Below are 21,455 nucleotides of genomic sequence, written 5' to 3'. Positions count from 1 at the left end.
CGCATCGTTGTATTTATCATAACTCATACTGATTTTGTTGTTAATTAAATTATTAGGTGAAAAATTAATTGGAAATATGTAGTAATTGGTGCTATGATAATTGCAATCCATTGGTTTCATCAAAAGGAAGGGAAAATGGAAATGATAAAGAAAAACCTTTTAAAACAGCAAGAGATTCTTTAGTAGCGTTTTCTTGTTCGTTTTAATGTAGATTATTAAGTTTAATTTGTGGTAGGAGTAATTTCTTAGTACATGTTATAGACACCAGCATCTGCCTTGTGATAGTTTTCATTTGGAATTCCCATCTAATTTCTATTGTAATATATTTTTGTTTTAATACATTATCAATGATTTCTTATCTATTGCTGGATCGACTCATTGAGTTGTTATCGCGGAGCAGTTGCGTGTCAATATCGGCCTTTAGTTCTTCGATAACGTTTGCATCCACGATGTTTCTAGAATAATGTCTCACTCCCATATTCAAGGTGTGGCATTCGCCATAAATGATATAGAGTTAATATAACAAAAACTGTTATCACAAAAGGATTTTTTTAAGTGTCTTTAAAATGCCTTAATACAGAAGATAATATTTGAAAAATTGAAACATCAATTGAATGTGCGTGCGAGATGCGTTTAGAATGAGGAACCGTCCACAAGATACAAGTTGTTAGCAAAGAACTAGGTTGATTTTTAAAAGGAAAAACAAAGAGTTTACTTAAAAATTTCCTCAAGTCATACTCCCACTCTTAAGAGTGATACAAAGATAATCATTATCGGAGCTGATGATAATAAATAAATGACGATAGCGGAAATTTAATTATTTAGGTGACACCAATTGCCCGCAGTATTGTACCTCAAAATATAATACAAATATCACACAATAAAACTGTGGTAAAAACTATTACGAAACGAAGGCAGGTTGCGGCAGACTTGTCATAACCTTAAAGCGATTTAACGTGTGTGGTCTTTAACCACAGCAATCGTCATACTCGCAAACAGCTGTTCCTCGAATGAGTTTTGGTATACCAGTCATTACACGCAAATGTAACGAACAACTCATTCTAGAGGAAAGAGACTTCACCATAGAAGTAATTTCGTAAATTATTTTACTCATATAAGTCAGAAATAAAACTAGAAATATTCAGAGAAATATACTCCTAATTTTCATTACTCGGTTTTGTATTTTTAATTTCTACATTATCAAATCTAGATTAGTATATAATTATTACCAAAAAAGTTATGTTAAAACATCTACAAAAATAGACGTTTAAGATTATTTTCCTTGAAGCGTTAAAAATAAGCTGAATATAGATTCTAAAACGGTCCAAAGCATTGTTTCTCAATTGAAAACATTGCTTAAGTTAAGAATTGACCGAGTGCTCGATTCGTTCCTGACGAAGAAATATGGCGGGAGTTGGCGCCATTACTTCTTTTGAGATTATTTTTACATCCAATTCGGCTGCAAATGCATAGTATTGGGGTTGCTATGTTATGTTTTTATTTTACATAAATTTAAATATAACTTAACTTGTAATATGACCATAATAATATAAACACTCAAAGCTAATTTATTGTGTTTTGGACGATATTTCCATCACTCTTATTCTCTTGGAAAAAAAAAGATAGCGTCATGTACATGTTATTTGGAATTCACGTTTCGTAGTAACGTTTTAATATGTAAAATATTCAATTAAAATCGATTGAGGGAATGTAAAAAAACAGTTATTTTGTAACCTTAATGGATGTTAAAAAAATGTGTTAACTATATATCGTAATTTTCTAATGATTAAGAAAATAATGTTGCAAATTAATAATAATTAATTAATACGCCTAAATTAGTACAAGTATTTCTGTAATAAATCGACCAGTTCAATTTACATTGCATCAATTATTTATTATGAAATACTAAAAAAAAATTACAATTATTGTTCTTTAGAACTTGCATATTGCAAGGAGAGTTTGGTAAACTTAATTTTTTTTTTACACCCAAAGGCAAAGTTAATGCAAACCTTACAAGTGCAAGGAATTTTTAATAAAAAATAAGAATTAAGCATTAAAGGACATATCAGATCCTCAGCAAAGCCTCCCACCATAAAATTTCTTATCGCAAAAAACGGAATGCAATAAAAAAGAATAAAATATTTAAACTCTTTCTTTTCGGCCAACATCAAAATAATACGTGTGGCAACCCCACTAGGTAATGAGTAATACCGGACAAAGAAACCGTGAGATCTCGTCTCTGAAATAAACTTAAGTTAATTTCGTGTTGTGTCCGATGCATTCGTATTATTCGAGCAGCCTTGATACACTTCCATTGTTTGTTTGTTGCTGTAATTAATTCTGACTTGTTTTGTTTTTAATTTCAATCCCGTTATTCGAATTGTTCCGTTCTATTTATGAAATCACTGTTCATGTCGAATTTATTCTTTCATCTGTGGTTAAAATGTTATTTTAAATATTGATTCTGTTTTCCTTTTAAATTAAAAAAAATCTTAATAACGCTAAAGTTTGGATGGATGATGTATAAATGTATCCTAACATGTTTCTTGGAAAGAAGATCGATTACACTCTTGAAATTTAACATAGGCATACTTAGTTTTTTTTTTTTTACTACAATTGACGGAGTCGCAGGCGACAGCTAGTTATAGTTTTGTTGCATTAAGCGGGCATTTTCACAAGAGTGACAGCTGCAATCAATCTTTTATATATCACACAATTCATGTAATAGAAATATCTCAGGAACATTAATATGATTAATTACGAAGAGGTTTTCTCTTTATCGGACGTTTATCGGAAGCGTTCGTCTGTGAAGAGCGCTCGTTAATTGCTTTTAGGAACGCGAACGTTCAATGTACGGCGAATGGATACACTTTCAACACTGTTAAATATAATATTCAATTAAATTATAAATTTCATATTATAAAATTATACAAAGATACAGTTATCTATGTAAGTTGAAAATATTAGAAGAATGCCATAGTGTCTGCCGATTTGCTAGTTATTTAATTACGCCAATTACTTGGACTGCTTGGACGAGACAAATAAATATCGATTAACACAAACTTGACATTAATGATTGGTCAATCTAGTGCCAAGATCGCTACTCATGTTTTTTAACCAAGCCCGAATGATTTCAATTTTAAATCAGCGTCCTTTACATAACGTTTTAATATTACTCAGAGGAACCAAGACCTGCAAATGTACTTGATGAACACGTGTCAAACATTTCGTTAAAATAAAAAATCTAAATATTAAGATCATGTTATTGTATAATGACGAATAAGGAAGAATTGGTTCCGATCACACGTGAAGCTATAAAGATGTTGAAAACAAAAAATCGGTCAATCGATAAACGAGTTCGGTACTTACATATGGCATTTAACGTTCCCGGTTCTTCTTAACATATTTGTATTATGAATACTTTAATATCTTAAGGTAATAGTTTTAGAGTTTATTTTACGTTGTTTTCTCTGTAGGTTGTCATTGCGTGCGTGTAACGGTTACTGGCGGGTACCATGCTCATTGCGGGCCGGCGCATGCGGTGCATTCCTACGCTTGATTCCAATCCGATACCACGTAGGCGCGATCGACCATGTTCTTACATGTTTCTCTAATTGTCTTGTAATTTAAATGTTATCTTTACATCGCTATTTTATCAAATTATGTTGGAAAATGTTCCACAATGATTTCTTAAAATTCAAAGGTTCAGTGATGTTAAGATTTCTCCTAATAAATTCTTTCCTCAAAGCTATTAATTTAACAACCTCTCATTTAGACGTCTCATTTACTTCTATTAAATTAATATTCGAAGCACAAAGGGCTGGAGGTCACAGAATATTCAAGAGAAAATCGTCTTCTACAAATCAACTATTGTATTATATAATGGCAGACAACATAACAAAAGCTAAGTAATTACCATTTCATTCCAAGGCTAATGATAATTTTAATAACACCATTAGTAAATGAAGTAATTAAGTATTCATCTTGGAACATCATCATCTATACGTTCCCACGGAGGGGCTTGGAGCCTACCCTAAGTTAAAGACGACTAGGCCATAGTCAACGACGCTGCCCGGTTGGGGTTTATTGTGAATTTCTTCTCAGATATGTGCAGGTAGCATCACGTTTTCCTTAACCGTAAGAACATCGGATAAATGAACATATGTAAATCGAAAATCGAATAACACATGACGGGATTTGATCCCAGCTTAACCCCAAAGCCAACGACGCACCTATCTTGGAACAAAGCTGTTAATTTGTTGTTTTTCCACCTTAGTTAAAATATAGCTAATAAACTCAAGAGAAAAAAGATTGAGTTACGATAGTTACAATAGATATAAAAATAGAAAATTGTTTTTATTTAAACACTAGATTTCGCCCGCGACTCTGTCCGCGCGGATTTGTAAAAAAATACGTAATAAGTAGCCTATGTGTTCTTCCAGACTATGTTCTACATCTGTGCCAAATTTTAACAAGATCCGTTGAGCAGTTCCGGAGATACCTCAAACAAACATCCATCTAAACATTCGCATTTATAATATTAGTAAGATATAACATTGATACTAAAATAGTGAATACGACATTGTGATAAGATTGTTTTGAATTTTAAATCTCTGTAATTATTATTCCGCAATGATAATAATTTCCTCAACATCCAATAGCTTTCCTCATATCCGCAAACCAAACATCCTGTCTTCACTATACTTAACTAGCTTTTACCCGCGACTCCGTCCGCGCGGAATAAAAAATAGAAAACGGCGTAAAAATTATCCTATGTCCGTTTCCTGGTTCTAAGCTACCTGCCCACCAATTTTCAGTCAAATCGATTCAGCCGTTCTTGAGTTATAAGTGGTGTAACTAACACAACTTTCTTTTATATATATAGATATAGATGAGTAAAAATGAAGTCAATAGTGTAATGCAAAATAAAGCAAGATTATTTTTTGTTTATGAAGTGCAATTTACTTTAGATTGGCAAGGATTTTGACTATTTGCTGCGTGACTTACCGTTGGTTTCTGAGACGAAAATCTCTGCATAAAAATATCATCATCCCTGTTATTAACTTTGAGAAAACAGAGATAATAATATGTTTTAAACGGGCATTTTGGTTTCTAAAACCCGCGGTTAGTGTAGTGTTATATACATACTCCCCTTAACAAAGTTACAAGGGTATTGAAAGTGCCCAGAGTGGCTTTGAAAAGAATGGAATAATATAAATAAAAATAAATAAAGTGTATGTTAAAAAGGTTCTGAATAACTCAGATTCTAATATAACTTATTAAAGATTTTGTAATGGGTTTTTTGCGTAAATTCTTGCATGTGATCATTAATTTTGGAGCCATTGAAAATTCTGACAATATCCCAAGTGCAAGTTTCAGTGGCGTGTCGTAAAATCCAATAAAGAAGTTTGCCCTTTTTTAGTACGTACATGTAATTTGTTTTTGTTCAAAAGTCGATTACATTTGCAACCAGTTTTTAAGTTTTTGTGGACCCAGTTGGTGCCAACATCAGGCAAGGGTTCATTCAATACTGGTCATTGCATTCTTATGTAGCAGATGTTTGGCAAATATTACTACGAGTTTCCACTGTCGAATGCTTGTAGAAAAAGATATATTGTATATGAGTTTTTTCAACACAGAGAGACTATTGTATAAAATGAACACAATTATTAAATACAATTCCATATCTGCATTAATATGCAATTATCATTATGCGTAAGAAGGGGGTAAATTTAGATATGACGGCTGATAGAGATGTATGGAGGAGTAGTTCATACTGTGCCGACCCTCCATAGGGATAAGGGCAGGTTGATGATGATGATGACGCAATTATCATAATACGAAGAACTCTTTATTATAATAATTATATTTCCACTAGCACGACTGTTATTTATACCACGCTATACACATATTGATAGAAAATAGCTGTGTGCGGCACTAGACACGCGTCTAGTTATGTTAGTGGAAAAGGGGTCTTATTACGATATGGTTCGCTACAATTAAGTCGTTAACCGCACATAACATAGAGGCGAATTCCCCCAGATAAAGCGCTGAACCCGGGACCTCTATATTAAGCAATTCAGCTCATTAATGAAACAGAGTGACTGCGCGCTGCAATCTCTTATCTGTGGGTAATGCTTTATGTGACCTGATTTCTTGGTACATTAAGATATTATAGTATTATTAGTACATAGAGAAATGTTGCTATTGGTAATAGACTATGAGTAAAAATAAATTACAATGATATCAAAGCTTGCTATTTTGCAAAATTTTTATTGTTAATAACAAGGATGTTTTGAACAATTTTTCTAACGCGAATAAACTATAGCAAAATGGTACTAGAAGTATCAGAATCGTTCATGAAATCTGAACATAGGTATTTTATACCCAAAAACCAGATTCTATTATTTTGTTATATATTAAATAAAATACATATGTATGAAATAATGGTGACGTAATTACATGGCAAATGGTGACTAGTATTATAAATGCGAAAGATTAGATGGATGTTTATTAGAACGAATCTCCGGAACGGCTCCGTAGATTTTGATGAAATCTGGCACAGATGCAGAACATAGTCTGGAACAACATTACTAAGTTTTTTTAATCACGCACGATTGGAGTCGCGGGCGACTGCTTTAGAACTTAAATTGCGAAGAAGTAATAATAAAATTTATAGACATATATTTGTTTTTTTAAATCGTCTGATATATGTATTACATAAAAAATCATATAAGCCTTATGTAGTTCCTGAGATAAACTTCATTAGGGACTTGACAACGTTGGAGTATAATATGAAAGTCACGATTCTATCTCATCAAAGCACGTGCATAGAAACAGGTTTGAACCGACTGGAGCTTCGTAAACGCTATTCTATATAGTCACTACGAGTTACGAAAATACATGTAACATAATAACTACGATATTATGGTAAAATAAAGTACCTATGGTTATTTAGAAAAATAATCAATCGTTTAATACTACCACATTCAGCCAAATACTCTTAACATAATGTTTTGACCTTCAAATTAAAGCATTTAATAGTTGGTTTCTGAGACCAAAATCCCTGTATAAAAAATATCATTATCAAGTTTCACAAAGATAATGAGACGATATGTTTTATGCAGGACTTTTGGTCTCAGAAACCAACGTTAAGTGTGAGAAATATTACTTTAAGTTTTAAACAACTGCGAGTAATTATCTTCAAATCAAATAAGTCTCTAATTTCACTATTATCTCTTTAAATATGTGAAATTAATATGTAAACAACAATGCAATGGTAACGGGATAGTCGTCGGACCAGCCCGCATGCTTTTTATTATGCAATAGAATATTTGAAATATTGTGACTTGTATGAGAAGACCGTGAGAGAGTTTAAAAATGGAAAATTTCATAACATATTGTAAAATATTTAATGTTGAGTCGATGGTAAACTGAGATGTTTGGACCCCTTACTGTAAGAGGTGAAAATTATTATAATTTTTAATTGTATCCTACAACTTCTTCTGCTTATATTTATTATTTATATTCATTTTGGTATTAACCAACAGTACGTAGTTAATCCCTTTCACTTTTAAATATTTGCCTACATCATAATAGGAAGTTCTGTATGAAATATTACGTTCCCAGGTCTATTAGCTTTTTAATATTAATACTGGCTGTCGCCCGTGACTTCGTCAGCGCAAAAAAGTATCCTATAATATGCCTAAATACATAAACCACTTTTCCGTCGAAATCCCATCAAAATCGGCACAGCCGTTTCGGAGATTACCCGAAACTAACGCGGATTTGCGGACAAGCAGACAAACAAAAATTTTACACTTCAATTTTATTAATATCTACACAGATAACATATATTATGTGTGGACTTAAAAGTGTTATTGAGACTGGAGATAAATAATGATTTACTTTCGTACAGTTTTACGTTTTTTTTTTCAATAAAATCAGGCAATCAGTAGTTTTATGGCATATCTTAATGTAACTGTTGACTGCGACTGAGACTTTCTCCAGACAATATTAAACGCTCATATTCTGTAGAATATAAATCAATTTAGCTTCTTGTAAATATACGAATAAACTTAAACTTCTGAAAATAAATACGAACAACAAAATAGAAAATTACGAAAAAGAAAAACATAAGCAGGTTTATAAAAATGTTATCTCTAAATCTCTTACGCCATTCTTAACCGACCCACGAACTAGATCAAATTAACGTACATCTGTTCGAGTAAATTCTGCCGAAATGTATGTAAATGTGTATTTTTAATTAGGTGCAACACTGCATTAATAGCGTTTAGTTTACATTACATCATTGCCGCATTCCGTCTGTTAATTAGGGTTGATATTTAGTACAAAACTTGACCCTCTGTAACACTTAAAAATGTTGTATTTATACATATGTAATACATACATACAAGCGGTTTAAATCTACTTACTTTTTCAGTTATCAAATCCCTTTTTAGTTTTAGGAACGACTAATTATTTAATTTAGTCCGATAAGACTTTCAACGTTTTTAAATTTTTTAATATTCAAATATCAAAAAGATATAATTTTTTAATCTTTTGGCAACCCTTACTTTAGCTTTTATTCAGTTCCCAAACAAACGTATACCACACTGGGTACAGCCGTCTATCAAAAGTTCACGGAATTCTAGACAGTAAATGTAAATATCATTGATGTGAAATTCCCGTAACTTCAAAGTATAACAATTGCGTATGATGTTGACCATCGGCGCATTTTATTTCATAAAGTGAATTAGGCTCGTTGTGATACATTACCACTGGGGTAGAAAATTAAGGCAGAATAGTAGGACAGTGCACTAATATAGTTTCAACAGGAAGTGCGTGTTTCAACAATAGCAGTAAGTCACTGTCTACTGCTCTGAGTTATTGTTCTACCCTCGTGTGAAATAACTTTATGCTAAATTCTTCTGAAAGCATTGTTATACTGCAGTAGAGGGAATAGAGCCGTGACTTATCTTTATGCCAATTAAATAACGCGGTTTCGGTACTTTTAATATTTTTAATACAACGTAACAGAATGCTGTGAAAATTGTTACTCTGTTGTAACTTTTGCATTTCGTTATCTCTGGTTTATTCAAAGAGAATAGATCGATAACAATTTGAATACGTGTCGTGGAAAGGTACTTTAAAAAGAAAATTAAATTAGTTTCGAGTTTTACACAGTTCCGTTTTAAAATGTACTGGCAAGTAAGAATTTCAAATTTTAACGGTAATTTTCGACATAAAATCAGTATTAAAACTGATTAAAAAAATCATATTTAAATTGAAAGTATTTTTAATAGTATAATGAGATATTTAAATTATTTCGTAATAGACTTGTAATAAATCATTATTACATTGACTGAGTCAACAATATAAATCATCGAAGTTTTACAAAGTGTACGCAATGAGAAATTGCTGTGATATATGTACGCGACTGTACATAAAGCAATTAAAATTCCAACTTCAATACAACTTCGTGACCAAACTTTGTAATTTTATAGGATAGTATTGCTAAGAGTGTACTGTATTTATTTATTTTTTGTCGTTTATTGAAATACGGTTGTTTATTTGAAATACGATTTTCAACATATTGACTGTAATTCAATGTTTGCATAAATATTTTTTGGGTATTTTTTTTTCTTTCACAGTACTCGAATATACTATTGGGTTGTTCGGAAAGTCATTTCGTTTTTATTTCTATTTTCTATGTTTAATATTGCCTTTATCAGCTCCAACCGACCTTTCAGGACGTGGTGCATCTTTGACGAAAATACACGAATCTTACGTCGAGAAAAAACGAAATGACTTTCAGAACAACCTATTAGTATAACTATAAAAGATTTAATAATTTATCATGAAATTTGTCTTCAAAAAATAATAAGTGACAATATTAATAAATGCAAAAACAATTGTCACCCTAACAACATTATGTGTCTCACTATAATTTTTTATCCCTTGTCCCGAATCAAACGGACCGGCAATGGTGCCAGTGGAGCGTCGAACAAAAAACGAAAAGGTATCCCGAAGGCACCGGCCATCTTTTCTAAAAGGTAATCGTTCGAGCTCGAGGCGGTTATAGTTTTTTTTTTCTTTATAATTTTTCGTAGAAGGCAACACAAAGAGTAGAGGCAGCTGCCACGTACAGCTGTTTACCTATATTAGGCCAGACGAGTTTAAGCTTTTATGTCACCTGGTCTAATAAAAAATGATAGCAATTACATCGGATCAATTAAAATTTTATATGTTACATCTTACTAATATTATAAATGTGAATGTTGAAATGGATGGATGGTTGGATGTTTGTCAAAAGGTACATCAAGAACGGCTCAACGGACCTGGATGAAATTTGGCATAGACATAGAACATAGTCTTGAAGAACACATAGGCTTAATGAGTTTTTTTTTAATTCCGAGCGGACGAAGTAGCAAGAGCCAGTTATAATTTCACGCAATAAAATAATAAAACAATCATAATCGCCGTACTGTCAGCCATTTTAAAATACCTATATATAAAGTCAATAACAAAATTACATAAATAACACATGTAAAAAAACGAGGGAAAACTATAAATAATTTATTTAAAACCTGTCATAGTCATTTTTATTAAAATGCATAGCAAAGCATTGGTAATTGCATTTTGAGCATTACTTTTTTATTGCAAAAACTATTCTGTCATAGGGGACTTATCTGTAAAAGTGTCAAAGACTAATTTGTGTGATTTTAAAAAGTAGGATCCTATTTTCGTACTCCTTATTTTTATATCAAATCAACTTTTTTCAATTATAAAAATGTTTATTTCAGATAACTATAAAGTATACTCACTTTAAAGAATAAAAAATATTGGTCGAATTTTGTTTTGAAATCAAAATCATTTATGTATTTATATTCAAAAAATAATTATTAAAAATTTTACCCATTGGATATACAAAGTAACTACCTGCAATAACCCCTGTCAGATTACAGACTAACAAGTGAAAAATGGACAAAACAATTGTCATTGTTAACTAAACCACGCGGCGTTTTAAATTTCAAATACTCTCTTATTTATTCCCTTATTTCTTAGAAATTTCAATATCAAATATATTACTTACTTGTTTGTATACTCCTATACCTATATTCTAAATTTTAAAAGTTTAATAATGTCGTAATCTCGTAAACATTTTTTGAAAGTTATTTTTTTATCGACCTTCAGATGTTTTATAAACAAAGCGAATGTGCGAATAAAATTTTACAACAAACCTTTTTACAATATATAAACAAACATACTGGCATCCAACAGACAAAGATATTAAGTTAAGGTTAAGTATAAACCTACGGTAACATTGTAAAGCTGTCAAAAAAAAACAAGACAGTTTGGTTTAAAAATGTATTACCGGTTTTACGATTGTAACACCCGCTATGTATCCATTGCGAATGAACATCCGTTATTTGGATATAAATAATTTATAAAACACGTGCGTTAATGGAACGACTGCTTATGAACACTTCCGAGATTGTTAATTCTGTAACGTGAATTGCATCACATTACTCTAGATAAGAAGTATAACTAGAAAAGTTACACCATACACAAATATTAACATACACTTGCAAAAATACACAGTGCCGGTGAAATAAGTAGGCAAACGAAGTCACAATAATGTAGTCCAATAATTAGGGCAGTATATTTTAAATAGATTTTACTAAAAAAAATCACTAATGTTTCCTTTGCCATTCAAGCATATTGTTTTGACCAAAAAATACCATTTATTTACATAAATTTATTGTTATCATTACAATTTAAACTTTGAATTCTCATATAGAAAAATAATACTAGTATTTCAAATATCAATCAAATACTATTTTTCCGGAAATTTGTAGGTAGAAAATATTATAAAAACGTGACATCCGACAGCCCTATTCATACTGGCCGAATATACGACGTGTTGCAACTGTAATATGTTTTAAAAAAAATCTTTTATTTTTTATGGCCACTTGTATATTGTGCAAGTTCATTTGCACACAAGCACATGCTCGTATCACGTTTGAGTTTACCATTCATGTCGCAATATTTCAGTATTGGAGACTTACATGCAACCATAGATAATTTGACGTAATTTAATGTATCCGAACGGCTAATTACATTTTTTCATTTGCATAATCTATGTTGCCAGTCCACAGATTAAAAAGTGCTGAGCGATATTTTACGATTTATTATAGTAGGTTAGTGATTATTTTATAAAGAAAATATAAAATTATCCAATTTGCTTATTAATACAGTTCCTCCTTTCTGAAGGGCGATATTTTAAAAATATTATAACAAAACGGAAACAAAATTAAGCGTGAAAAACTAAAGTAATCCATTTTTAAATTAAAACCTAGATTAAATATGGATTACTAAAGATAACTTGAAAGATAATGTTGTTATATTTTCAATAGTTGCAAAATTGCAAGAATAAATATCTTGCTTATCGTTTCCGTTACAATTGTTTATCGTACTTTACAAAAAAAATCTTATCCCTCCAAAAAATATATTCCTTAGACAAAAAAACTCATTAAATTGTACATTTAATGATTTTTATTCAATGATGAAATATTGTCGAAGAATAAGTAATAAATGCAATATAGCACAAATTAAATTGATCTATGTTAGGTCGCTAGCCTAATAGTCACGTGTGGCAAAGGTCGTTTAAATTGAGTTTTTTAAATTACTATTAGAACGTCACGTATTGTGATTGTTTCAAGGCGACAGCAACAATGAAGATTATACTGAGGAAGCATAAATTACAGCGCAATTTGCATGAGAGCGAACGGCGAAAGTACATTGTGTCCGTACAACGTATACTTTCACGTCTCAATGTAACTCTTATACGTTCGAGTGTTTCTAGGAAACGATCAGGGAGTTATTACATTGATTATGTTTTGCTGTATTGTGTCCGTGTTTATGGTTTGGCTTTTGATAAATTGTAGGAATCTAAAGTTACCACTGCAGTTGTAAATTAACTTCATACAACATGACGAATAACATGCCATTTCAACCGTAGAACAATAGACCTAGATTATTTAAATAAACAAACACGGGAACTCAATATTTTTAACTCATAACATAAGAAAAAGAGAAGTTTTCAAGGCGCACCTAACAAGGACTAACGACAAAAACAAACCCAGCTAAACAGACAAGGCGAGACAAAGCCATAAACATAGAAAACGTGAGTAAATAAGGATCCGTTTGTACTGTACTAAGTACATTATTAGACTGCAACTGCATTACCTGTGGCTTCACAAATGGACACCGTTAAAAGGATTTCGCCGTCGGGGGTTTCTCTATTTACCAACGAGTCCACCAAACAATAGCTTCTTTTGTAGGATTTTTTCACAGTACATTGTAATGGCATTTAAAGGTGTTATGAGATAGCATTATGATCTGAATGTATCTATCTTTTGTAAGATGAACTGTGAAGTTAGTATAACATACAGTAGTTCGTCCACGCGGAATTAAAGAAAATCTAGTACTAAATACAACATATCTCAAATCTTTCTTCTTTATAATATTAGAATAAATAGTGTTAGATATTTGATGCAAAAGTATTTTAGAAGAATTAAACTAACAGCGAAATAATGAATTTAACTCTACTTCATAATAATCCTCGCAATAGTATAAATTCAAACCGAACGTAAGTAAACAAAAATGTAACAAGAATGTCAGACGTTCCGCAATGACGGATGGAGAGAGACTGCCTCGAGCAGCAGCGCACGCTTCCTTATAAAACCTTTTGTGAGACTACCCTCAACAGTCCTAACACCTAACACGGCCTCTCCTGACATGAGACCGTCCTCGGGCTCGTTCTTCCAGCATCGTCACAGTTAGCATCAACGACTTCACCCTCTGCAACACAAAAAGAAAACAATTTACACGTAGCCCTTAAATAAAACCTTCAAAAATTTAGAATCCTCAATACAGACGCAAGCGTGCACTCTTACATCGGCAGTGAGGATAAGCCAAAAAATAAGTCTTTTCAAAGTGAAAAGATTAGGTATAGCACAAACGTCCTAACTGCGCAATTTAGGACGCCTGCACGATACTTCTATCGTGCTAGCCCGTATATGAAACGTCTAACACAGTAGCGCGTTGTTGTCGTCAATATTCACCGATACAGATAACGAACATTAGCGACACAACACAACCACACAGCTGGGACGCAAGATCGGCCGAATCCGCATCTACCATACTGCTAAAAAAAAATAAACGGGAAGTAAAACATCAAACGTGCCCACCTCTACCTTAGAAACGGGAAGTAAAGCATAAAAATGCCCACCTCAACCTTATAGAGTGGGAAGTAAAGCACTGCAGTGCCCACCTCACCCACCATATACCAGTTTCAAAGAAAGCGCTGCAAGTCTCCGGTGTCCAGTCGCCGTGCCACAACACCATGTGTTGAGCAGCCGCCTGGGTCTTTTTGCCGTAGGAGCCGGCGAGAAGTTCCAGCTCGTAGCGGTGATGTGGAAGCGCTGATTGTAGGCAGGCGCGGCTGCGGCGCGCTGCTCGTCGACAGGCGCGGCTGCGGCGCGCTGCTCGTCGACAGGCGCGGCTGCGGCGCGCTGCTCGTGGGCAGGCGCGGCTGCGGCGCGCTGCTCGTGGGCAGGCGCGGCTGCGGCGCGCTGCTCGTGGGCAGGCGCGGCTGCGGCGCGCTGCTCGTGGGCAGGCGAGGCTGCGGCGCGCTGCTCGTGGGCAGGCGCAGCTGTGGCGCGCTGATTGCAGACAGGCACCGCTCAGGCGCGCTGATTGAAGACAGGCACCGCTCAGGCGCGCTGATTGTAGACAGGCACCGCTCAGGCGCGCTGATTGTAGACAGGCGCGGCTGTGGCGCGCTGCTTGCAGACAGGCACCGCTCAGGCGCGCTGATTGAAGACAGGCACCGCTCAGGCGCGCTGATTGTAGACAGGCACCGCTCAGGCGCGCTGCTTGCAGACAGGCGCGGCTGCGGCGCGCTGCTCGCAGACAGGCGCGGCTGTGGCGCGCTGATTGCAGACAGGCACCGCTCAGGCGCGCTGATTGTAGACAGGCGCGGCTGTGGCGCGCTGCTTGTAGACACGTGCAGCTGCGGCGTGGTGCGCAACACAGCTACATAGTAGGACACAAGACCCGACCAAATCTGCATCTATATCAATAATGGTGTCCTCGGTTATTTGATCATAACTCTTTATGGTTTCAAAACATTCGACACATGACCATGCGAGCCATGACATCAGTGGCAGCCCGCAGTATTCCAGATGCTGAACGTCCCGCAGTCCGTTCAATACTTTCTTCAAAAGACCATGTAGGGCAAGCGTCCCGCAGTCCGTTGCCGATAGGAGCGTCCCGCAGTCCGTCCTCTACATGATATTAATGGCAAACGGCAGTTTGTCAGTCGTGAAGATACCCTAGAAGCATCTCCTGATACAGAGCGTCTCATATTCCGTTCACAATCGCACATCTGCAGTTGGGTATCCCGCAGTCTACGCAACGCAGAGCATCTCGACAATACATGGACAAAGCAAACTGAACTAATAAAGGGCATCGATGACTATTACGACATAATGACATACGTCTGACTCAGGTAATGGCTTAACACGCTCAGCGCAACCGACTAGCCTTACAAGTTCACTTTAAAATGAAAAAATCGTGTTGGCATGTAACGTGTTAAATCTTGCCACGACTCGGCTTTACCTGACCCTCACTAATAAACTGATCGAGGTATTCAAATTCAGTATTTAGTAAAGAACACATCTTTAAATTAATGGAAAAGTCTGATGTTGACTTATTTGGCATCAAAACTTGAAATATAAAAATATTGGTTCGATCTTACCGCAGTACAAATTGAATAGATCGCGTCCACAATCCTTTCTGCTGTGAAATACACAGACAGCGCGTGAGCCTCACTACTCATATATTCCCATGCAGAATACACGGCTTGGTCCACGCTACCCTTGTTTCGCGAACACTGGTACGAATTTGATATCGACTCAACTTGCTACGACTATAACAATTATCACGGTAACAATCTGACATTTTTCTCTTTGCATTTATTTTTTACGAAAATGCAAACACAAACACAGAGTGAGCAAAGTGGATAGAATCACGCGGATCCTATCCCACTTCTGATGTTAGATATTTGATGCAAAAGTATTTTAGAAGAATTAAACTAACAGCGAAATAATGAATTTAACTCTACTTCATAATAATCCTCGCAATAGTATAAATTCAAACCGAACGTAAGTAAACAAAAATGTAACAAGAATGTCAGACGTTCCGCAATGACGGATGGAGAGAGACTGCCTCGAGCAGCAGCGCACGCTTCCTTATAAAACCTTTTGTGAGACTACCCTCAACAGTCCTAACACCTAACAATAGATTACATATTATACATACGTATACAGTCACTTTTTATATATTTGCCTTCCTCTTTCTTACTTTGATGACTTTGGTGAAATCTGTAAAGGTTTCTTTTATGCTTTAGTACATTAGAACAAAAATATTATTACTACACCAAAGCTAATGGTCCTTTAAAATAAGATGGTATAGAGTTGAAAAAAAAACTTACAAAATCAAATTTATTAATGTATCACATTCGTAATAAAACAGAGAGGCCATTTACTTTGATTGATTAATAGGCGATAAAAAATAAATCATAGCAGTATTGAAAAAAATACTAAAGTTAACTTCCACTGCCATTTTTAGTTATATTTTCTTCTCTTTGGTAAACTAGAGACAACAGCAGTAGTGACGAACCTTTACGTATCAAAGATCCATTATGTGATTTTTTTTTTAATTTGTGAATCCGTAGCGTAAAGATCACTCGCGTTCGGGCCTAATATGAGGATTACAGACGTCACGCGTTTTTTTGTATTGCATTTAGGGATTGCAATCCGGCGTCATTTTCAGTCCGGCCGGATACGACCGGATTCCCATCAATCCGGCCGGATCCGACCGGATCCGACCGGATTGATTAAATCAAGATGATTTTCGCTTTTTAGTACAAAATAAGTAAGTTAATCAAGTGTCACTGCACTTATATGTAGGTAGTTTATTAAAAATAAATCACAAATATATAAAAACGACTTTATTTCTTAACCAATGTTAAGACAAATAGACAACAAGAAAACAATTAAAATTTAGTAGTGTAGGTAACTAGTAATAATTTTACGACGTAACGAGTAGCTTAGTCTTTCTAGATTTCACTTTCACAGATAGATCAATTTATAAGTAACAATATTAATTATCAAGTAACTATAATATCTAATAGATACAATTAACCTTACGTATTTAACTGAAATGAGATCAAAGTCATTATTAAAGTATTTGAGAATGCTAACAAACAAGTCTTATAGGTATTTATGATTATAACAGATACCATCATGATTTGATGAATCTGTCGAACGAATGAATGAGAAAAATTATCACAATAATGAGTTTAGAACTCTTTAGTTTAATCAACTTACGATAAATAATTATTTTAAGTAATAATTGTCAAAAAATATAAAATCAATATTGATTTTGAAAATAAGATCGTAGAAAACAAATATTGTTAATTGTGTCATCAGCTAAACGACTTCTAATAGAGCTGCAAATATATACGCACAACGCAATTAAAGTACCTACTCATGCAACAGCTATATTATTTTCCCACAAACTGCTAGCACCGGATCCGGTTTTCGGATCCGGTATATTGGTACCGGATCCGGTAACCATTAAATGATGCCGGATCCGCCGGATTACCGGATCCGTTTTTCCGGATTGCAATCCCTAATTGCATTATAAATTTAGTGATCAGTGAAGTGCTCAAAAAATTGTGCCAATTGCTCCCTGGCACTGAACTACTTAATAAATTTTATTAATACAATTTCACGGCAGTCAAAACCCAGGGTAAAGTCCACTCTGTATTCAAATCTGAGAGATAGTAACATTAATTGGTTGGAAGATAGCAGTTTCATATTAACGAGGTGCTTTGACCTCTTGCCTACGTGTGGGTATGTAGGGCCCTAATAGGCATCTTTTTTTTACTGGAAACTTGTTAGTGACGTTAGTTGAATACGTATAGTTTTGTATGAGATAAATTAGTACCATGATGTTATGGATTACTGCAAATAAAATGATATCAAAATGAATAAATAACATACAGTTATAAGAGTTTTGTCTAGATAAGCTATCAAGATCGTGATTCCACTTCAAAGTGATATATCAACATTTTCAATGACAAATGTCACTGCAAGAAATTACAAATAGGGCCTAAATCACAAATGCTTTTATTTAGAATTTCTCGTTATATTAAAGAAAAAGATCGATATTATGTTACATAGCTTCCTTGTGAAATGTTTGATGTAAGATAAAATAAATAGATTTTAATCGTTATCTATAGTAACACCCAACTTTAGTCTTTAAAATTTTCGGTAATCAGTAATGTCTACATAGGTATTTCAATATTGTCTGGATATTAGAACCATGCACTTAATTTAAATTAAAAAAAAACATTTGCATTATAAATATTAAAGTAATAAAATAATCTTTGATAAGACTCTGTTTCCCAACTCTGGCGCCATTTATCAAATAATACTTTCGCCGGAGATTGTACAAATACTGATACAGTTCCAATGTTCCAATAAACATGTAACCTTTGTGTGGACGTTATAAATCGAAACGAGAAAGCGTACGAAGAATTTTAAATAAGAAACCGTCGCTGGAGTTATTGTTGCGTACGTTTAAAACAAGTTTCTCTCGTTGATAAGGCCGCAAATGTCCGAACGTGTCAATGACTGCAACTGCTTCTATACCTCCGCGTCTAATTCACCCATAGTCTATAGTTATATATGTATAATAATGTCTATTACCCTTTTACTTTAATAACTTAAGAAAAAAACCACTTTTGTGTTCCTTTTATACCCATTTTAAGGACAAAAACCAGAAACCTTTGTTATAATAAGAGTAGCAAAGACAGCCTTTCAAACAGGTCAGTATGACATAATTACTTTGGTCTTTTATTTAATTGTTTCTTGTAAAATTGTTTATCTGTGGATATTTGTGTTGGCGCCAGCTGATAACGATCGGTCTTTACTAATGAATGTTATCGTCAACAACGCCAAAAGTCTTTTTAACTAATCTCGTTAATATCGTGACAAATCAGGGCCATTTGCGATAGCTCATAACAGTTGTTGAACCAAAAACGTATTATTTATTGAATACGTCTTCGTGCACTATAATCAAACAAAAGATAAATGAAAAAAATTATTCTTGAATGTGTATGGGCTGGCAACTAATACATATTAATGAACATTTGCTAAGCTCACCGTTAAATGTGTCGTAGGCAGTGGGCTGGTAATCCTCCCGGAATGTGTCCTGGGCATAGGCTGCAATTAATGAACTCTTTCCCACCGCTCCGTCACCGACCAACACACACTTTATCTTCTCTTTCTTTCCACATTTCACTTTACGTCTGTCTTTTATCTGAAACATTCGATTCAAAGTCCTCCTGCTCTTTTTGTCGCGCACTGCCCAATCGTTTACTTTATCACAGCAGTTCATATCTTCGGATACATCGTCCTGTATCACGGTGTGACCGTTTTCCTCCGCCACCTCCGAATAATCGTAGTCATCTTCTTCGTCTCGTCGCGGAATTGGAAATTGGCTAGGGCTGTGTATGCCGAACACAAAAGGGCCGTCTCTCTCCGGTAAACGGTTAGCGAACCCGTTCACCGGCGTCGGCGGCTTAGCATAATGCACAGTCGGGGCACGGTACTGGCTCGATAGGTATTCGGCCGACGCGTGAGGATCGAATCTGAAGACGAGTTCCGCTTCCCTGCGGTCCAAGCTTAGATCGGGCGTCGTCACTTTGTCCTGAAAGTAACCGACCTTCTCCCGCGCTCTAGCCTCTTGCAATCGTTTTTCGAGTTCTACGTTCGATGGCTTCCAGTAATCCGGACGGTATTCGTAGTAGTCCGTCGGCAGATTCCGGGGCGCAGGCAGAGGTCGGTGCGTGCCGAAGTCTCGGGGTGGCGCGCGCGGAGGCACCACTACTGGCTTTTGCGGTTCGGCGAGCAACGGCCGTCGCGCCGACAGGTTCGCGCTCGCGTTCCTGTTAAACATGATACCTTCTAAACTAGGAGACATTTGCACCGTCACAAACTTTGATCTTGAATAGAGTCGTCCAGTGTTGCGTTCGCGCACATCACTCGTCGTCGGAATACAAACATGCGCGTGAAAGTCTCCGAGGAACGTTAACGCGACACAAAGCCGCACAACGTGCACTCACACCGGAATTCGGCACGCAACTGACGGACGGCGACGAGTGAGCGTTGCGCGGTCGAGTAATCGAGCTCGCTAGAATAGAGTCGCATTGGAATCGGGTTCGTGCCGGCTGCTCCCCTCGCATATAGAAATGACCTGTTGCTTCTGTTACCTGCCCAGGTACAAGTCTCAGTGTTGGAACGCAGCTGCCGAGCTGTGCCGGGGAAGGGAACAAAGCGCAGCCGTCACATAGCGTCGCGGTGCGCTAACTTGCGCCACTCATTCAACGAAATACAAACGATATGAATGAACTGCGACGTGTTTTGTTTACCTATCACGGTATACTGACACCAACATCTACGAAATATTTACTATACGACGGGTACCGAATGATTGATTATAAATATAATTTTATACTTGCTTATCTATTCAGAGTGTGTTTTACCACGGAATACTAATGTTGTACAACTTATAACTGAAATATTAATAACATAAATAGTGAATTTTCACGTATGACCCTATTTAAGATGGTTGCATTTTAATTGCAATTGACATTTAACGATTTTTCATTATAAAAAAAATTAATTCATGAATTTTCATTTTACGAAGGCACTTTAAACAGAGTGTTAAAATAGTATGTAGGAAATGAATTTGAAATAAAATAGGATGAAACTAAGCAATGGAAATGCCTCGTGCATTTGTATAAAGCAAAAAACAAAAAAGGAATATCTGTAATTAGAAGATGAACGCGATGATGCAAAAAAACGATGTAAGATTTGTTTGAATACTACGAAGTTTTTGTCAAAGTAGCCAATTTTTCTCAAAAAAACCAGAGCATTGATAAATGTGTGCAATTTAAAAGGTATAAGCGAGCGCCATGTGCACAGTGCCCCTTAGGGCGCTCCTAGTTACATAGTACGTCGAGTACCTCTGTTCGAAATCAGAAACAATAATAATATTGTAACTATTATAATTGTTAATTGCCTAAATTACTTCTTGTCCACAACAATTAAGAGTAAGCTACTTTTGGTCGTAAACTTATTAAAGGACGTAGGAAAATATCCGTAGGGCTCTTGCTTACGTCCTACGTGATGGGCGCAGTCACACTCAAGCTCATACTTGCAGCCCGCCTGCTGCTGACTGCTCAGAGTCGGCAACTGACAAATACGTTTGGTGGGTATGTAACTAACCGCTGGTTTCTGAGACCAAATGAAAAA

At 35.2% G+C, this 21,455-nt stretch overlaps 1 protein-coding gene across 1 annotated transcript in view; it reads right to left on the bottom strand.

The window, feature by feature from the left end:
• The window catches only part of LOC106721339, a 51,024-nt gene extending 30,462 nt beyond the window's left edge, over positions 1-20,562 (bottom strand). The window contains exon 1 of the mRNA XM_045678310.1: positions 19,302-20,562. Coding sequence (XP_045534266.1) covers positions 19,302-20,121 — 820 coding nt within the window. The 5' untranslated portion in view covers positions 20,122-20,562. The remainder of the gene's footprint in view (positions 1-19,301) is intronic.
• Between the last annotated feature and the right edge of the window lie 893 nt (positions 20,563-21,455).

Source organism: Papilio machaon, chromosome 6 (assembly GCF_912999745.1).
Source record: "Papilio machaon chromosome 6, ilPapMach1.1, whole genome shotgun sequence".
Classification (NCBI taxonomy): Eukaryota; Metazoa; Arthropoda; class Insecta; order Lepidoptera; family Papilionidae; genus Papilio; species Papilio machaon.
This window is presented reverse-complemented; position numbering and strand designations above follow the sequence as displayed.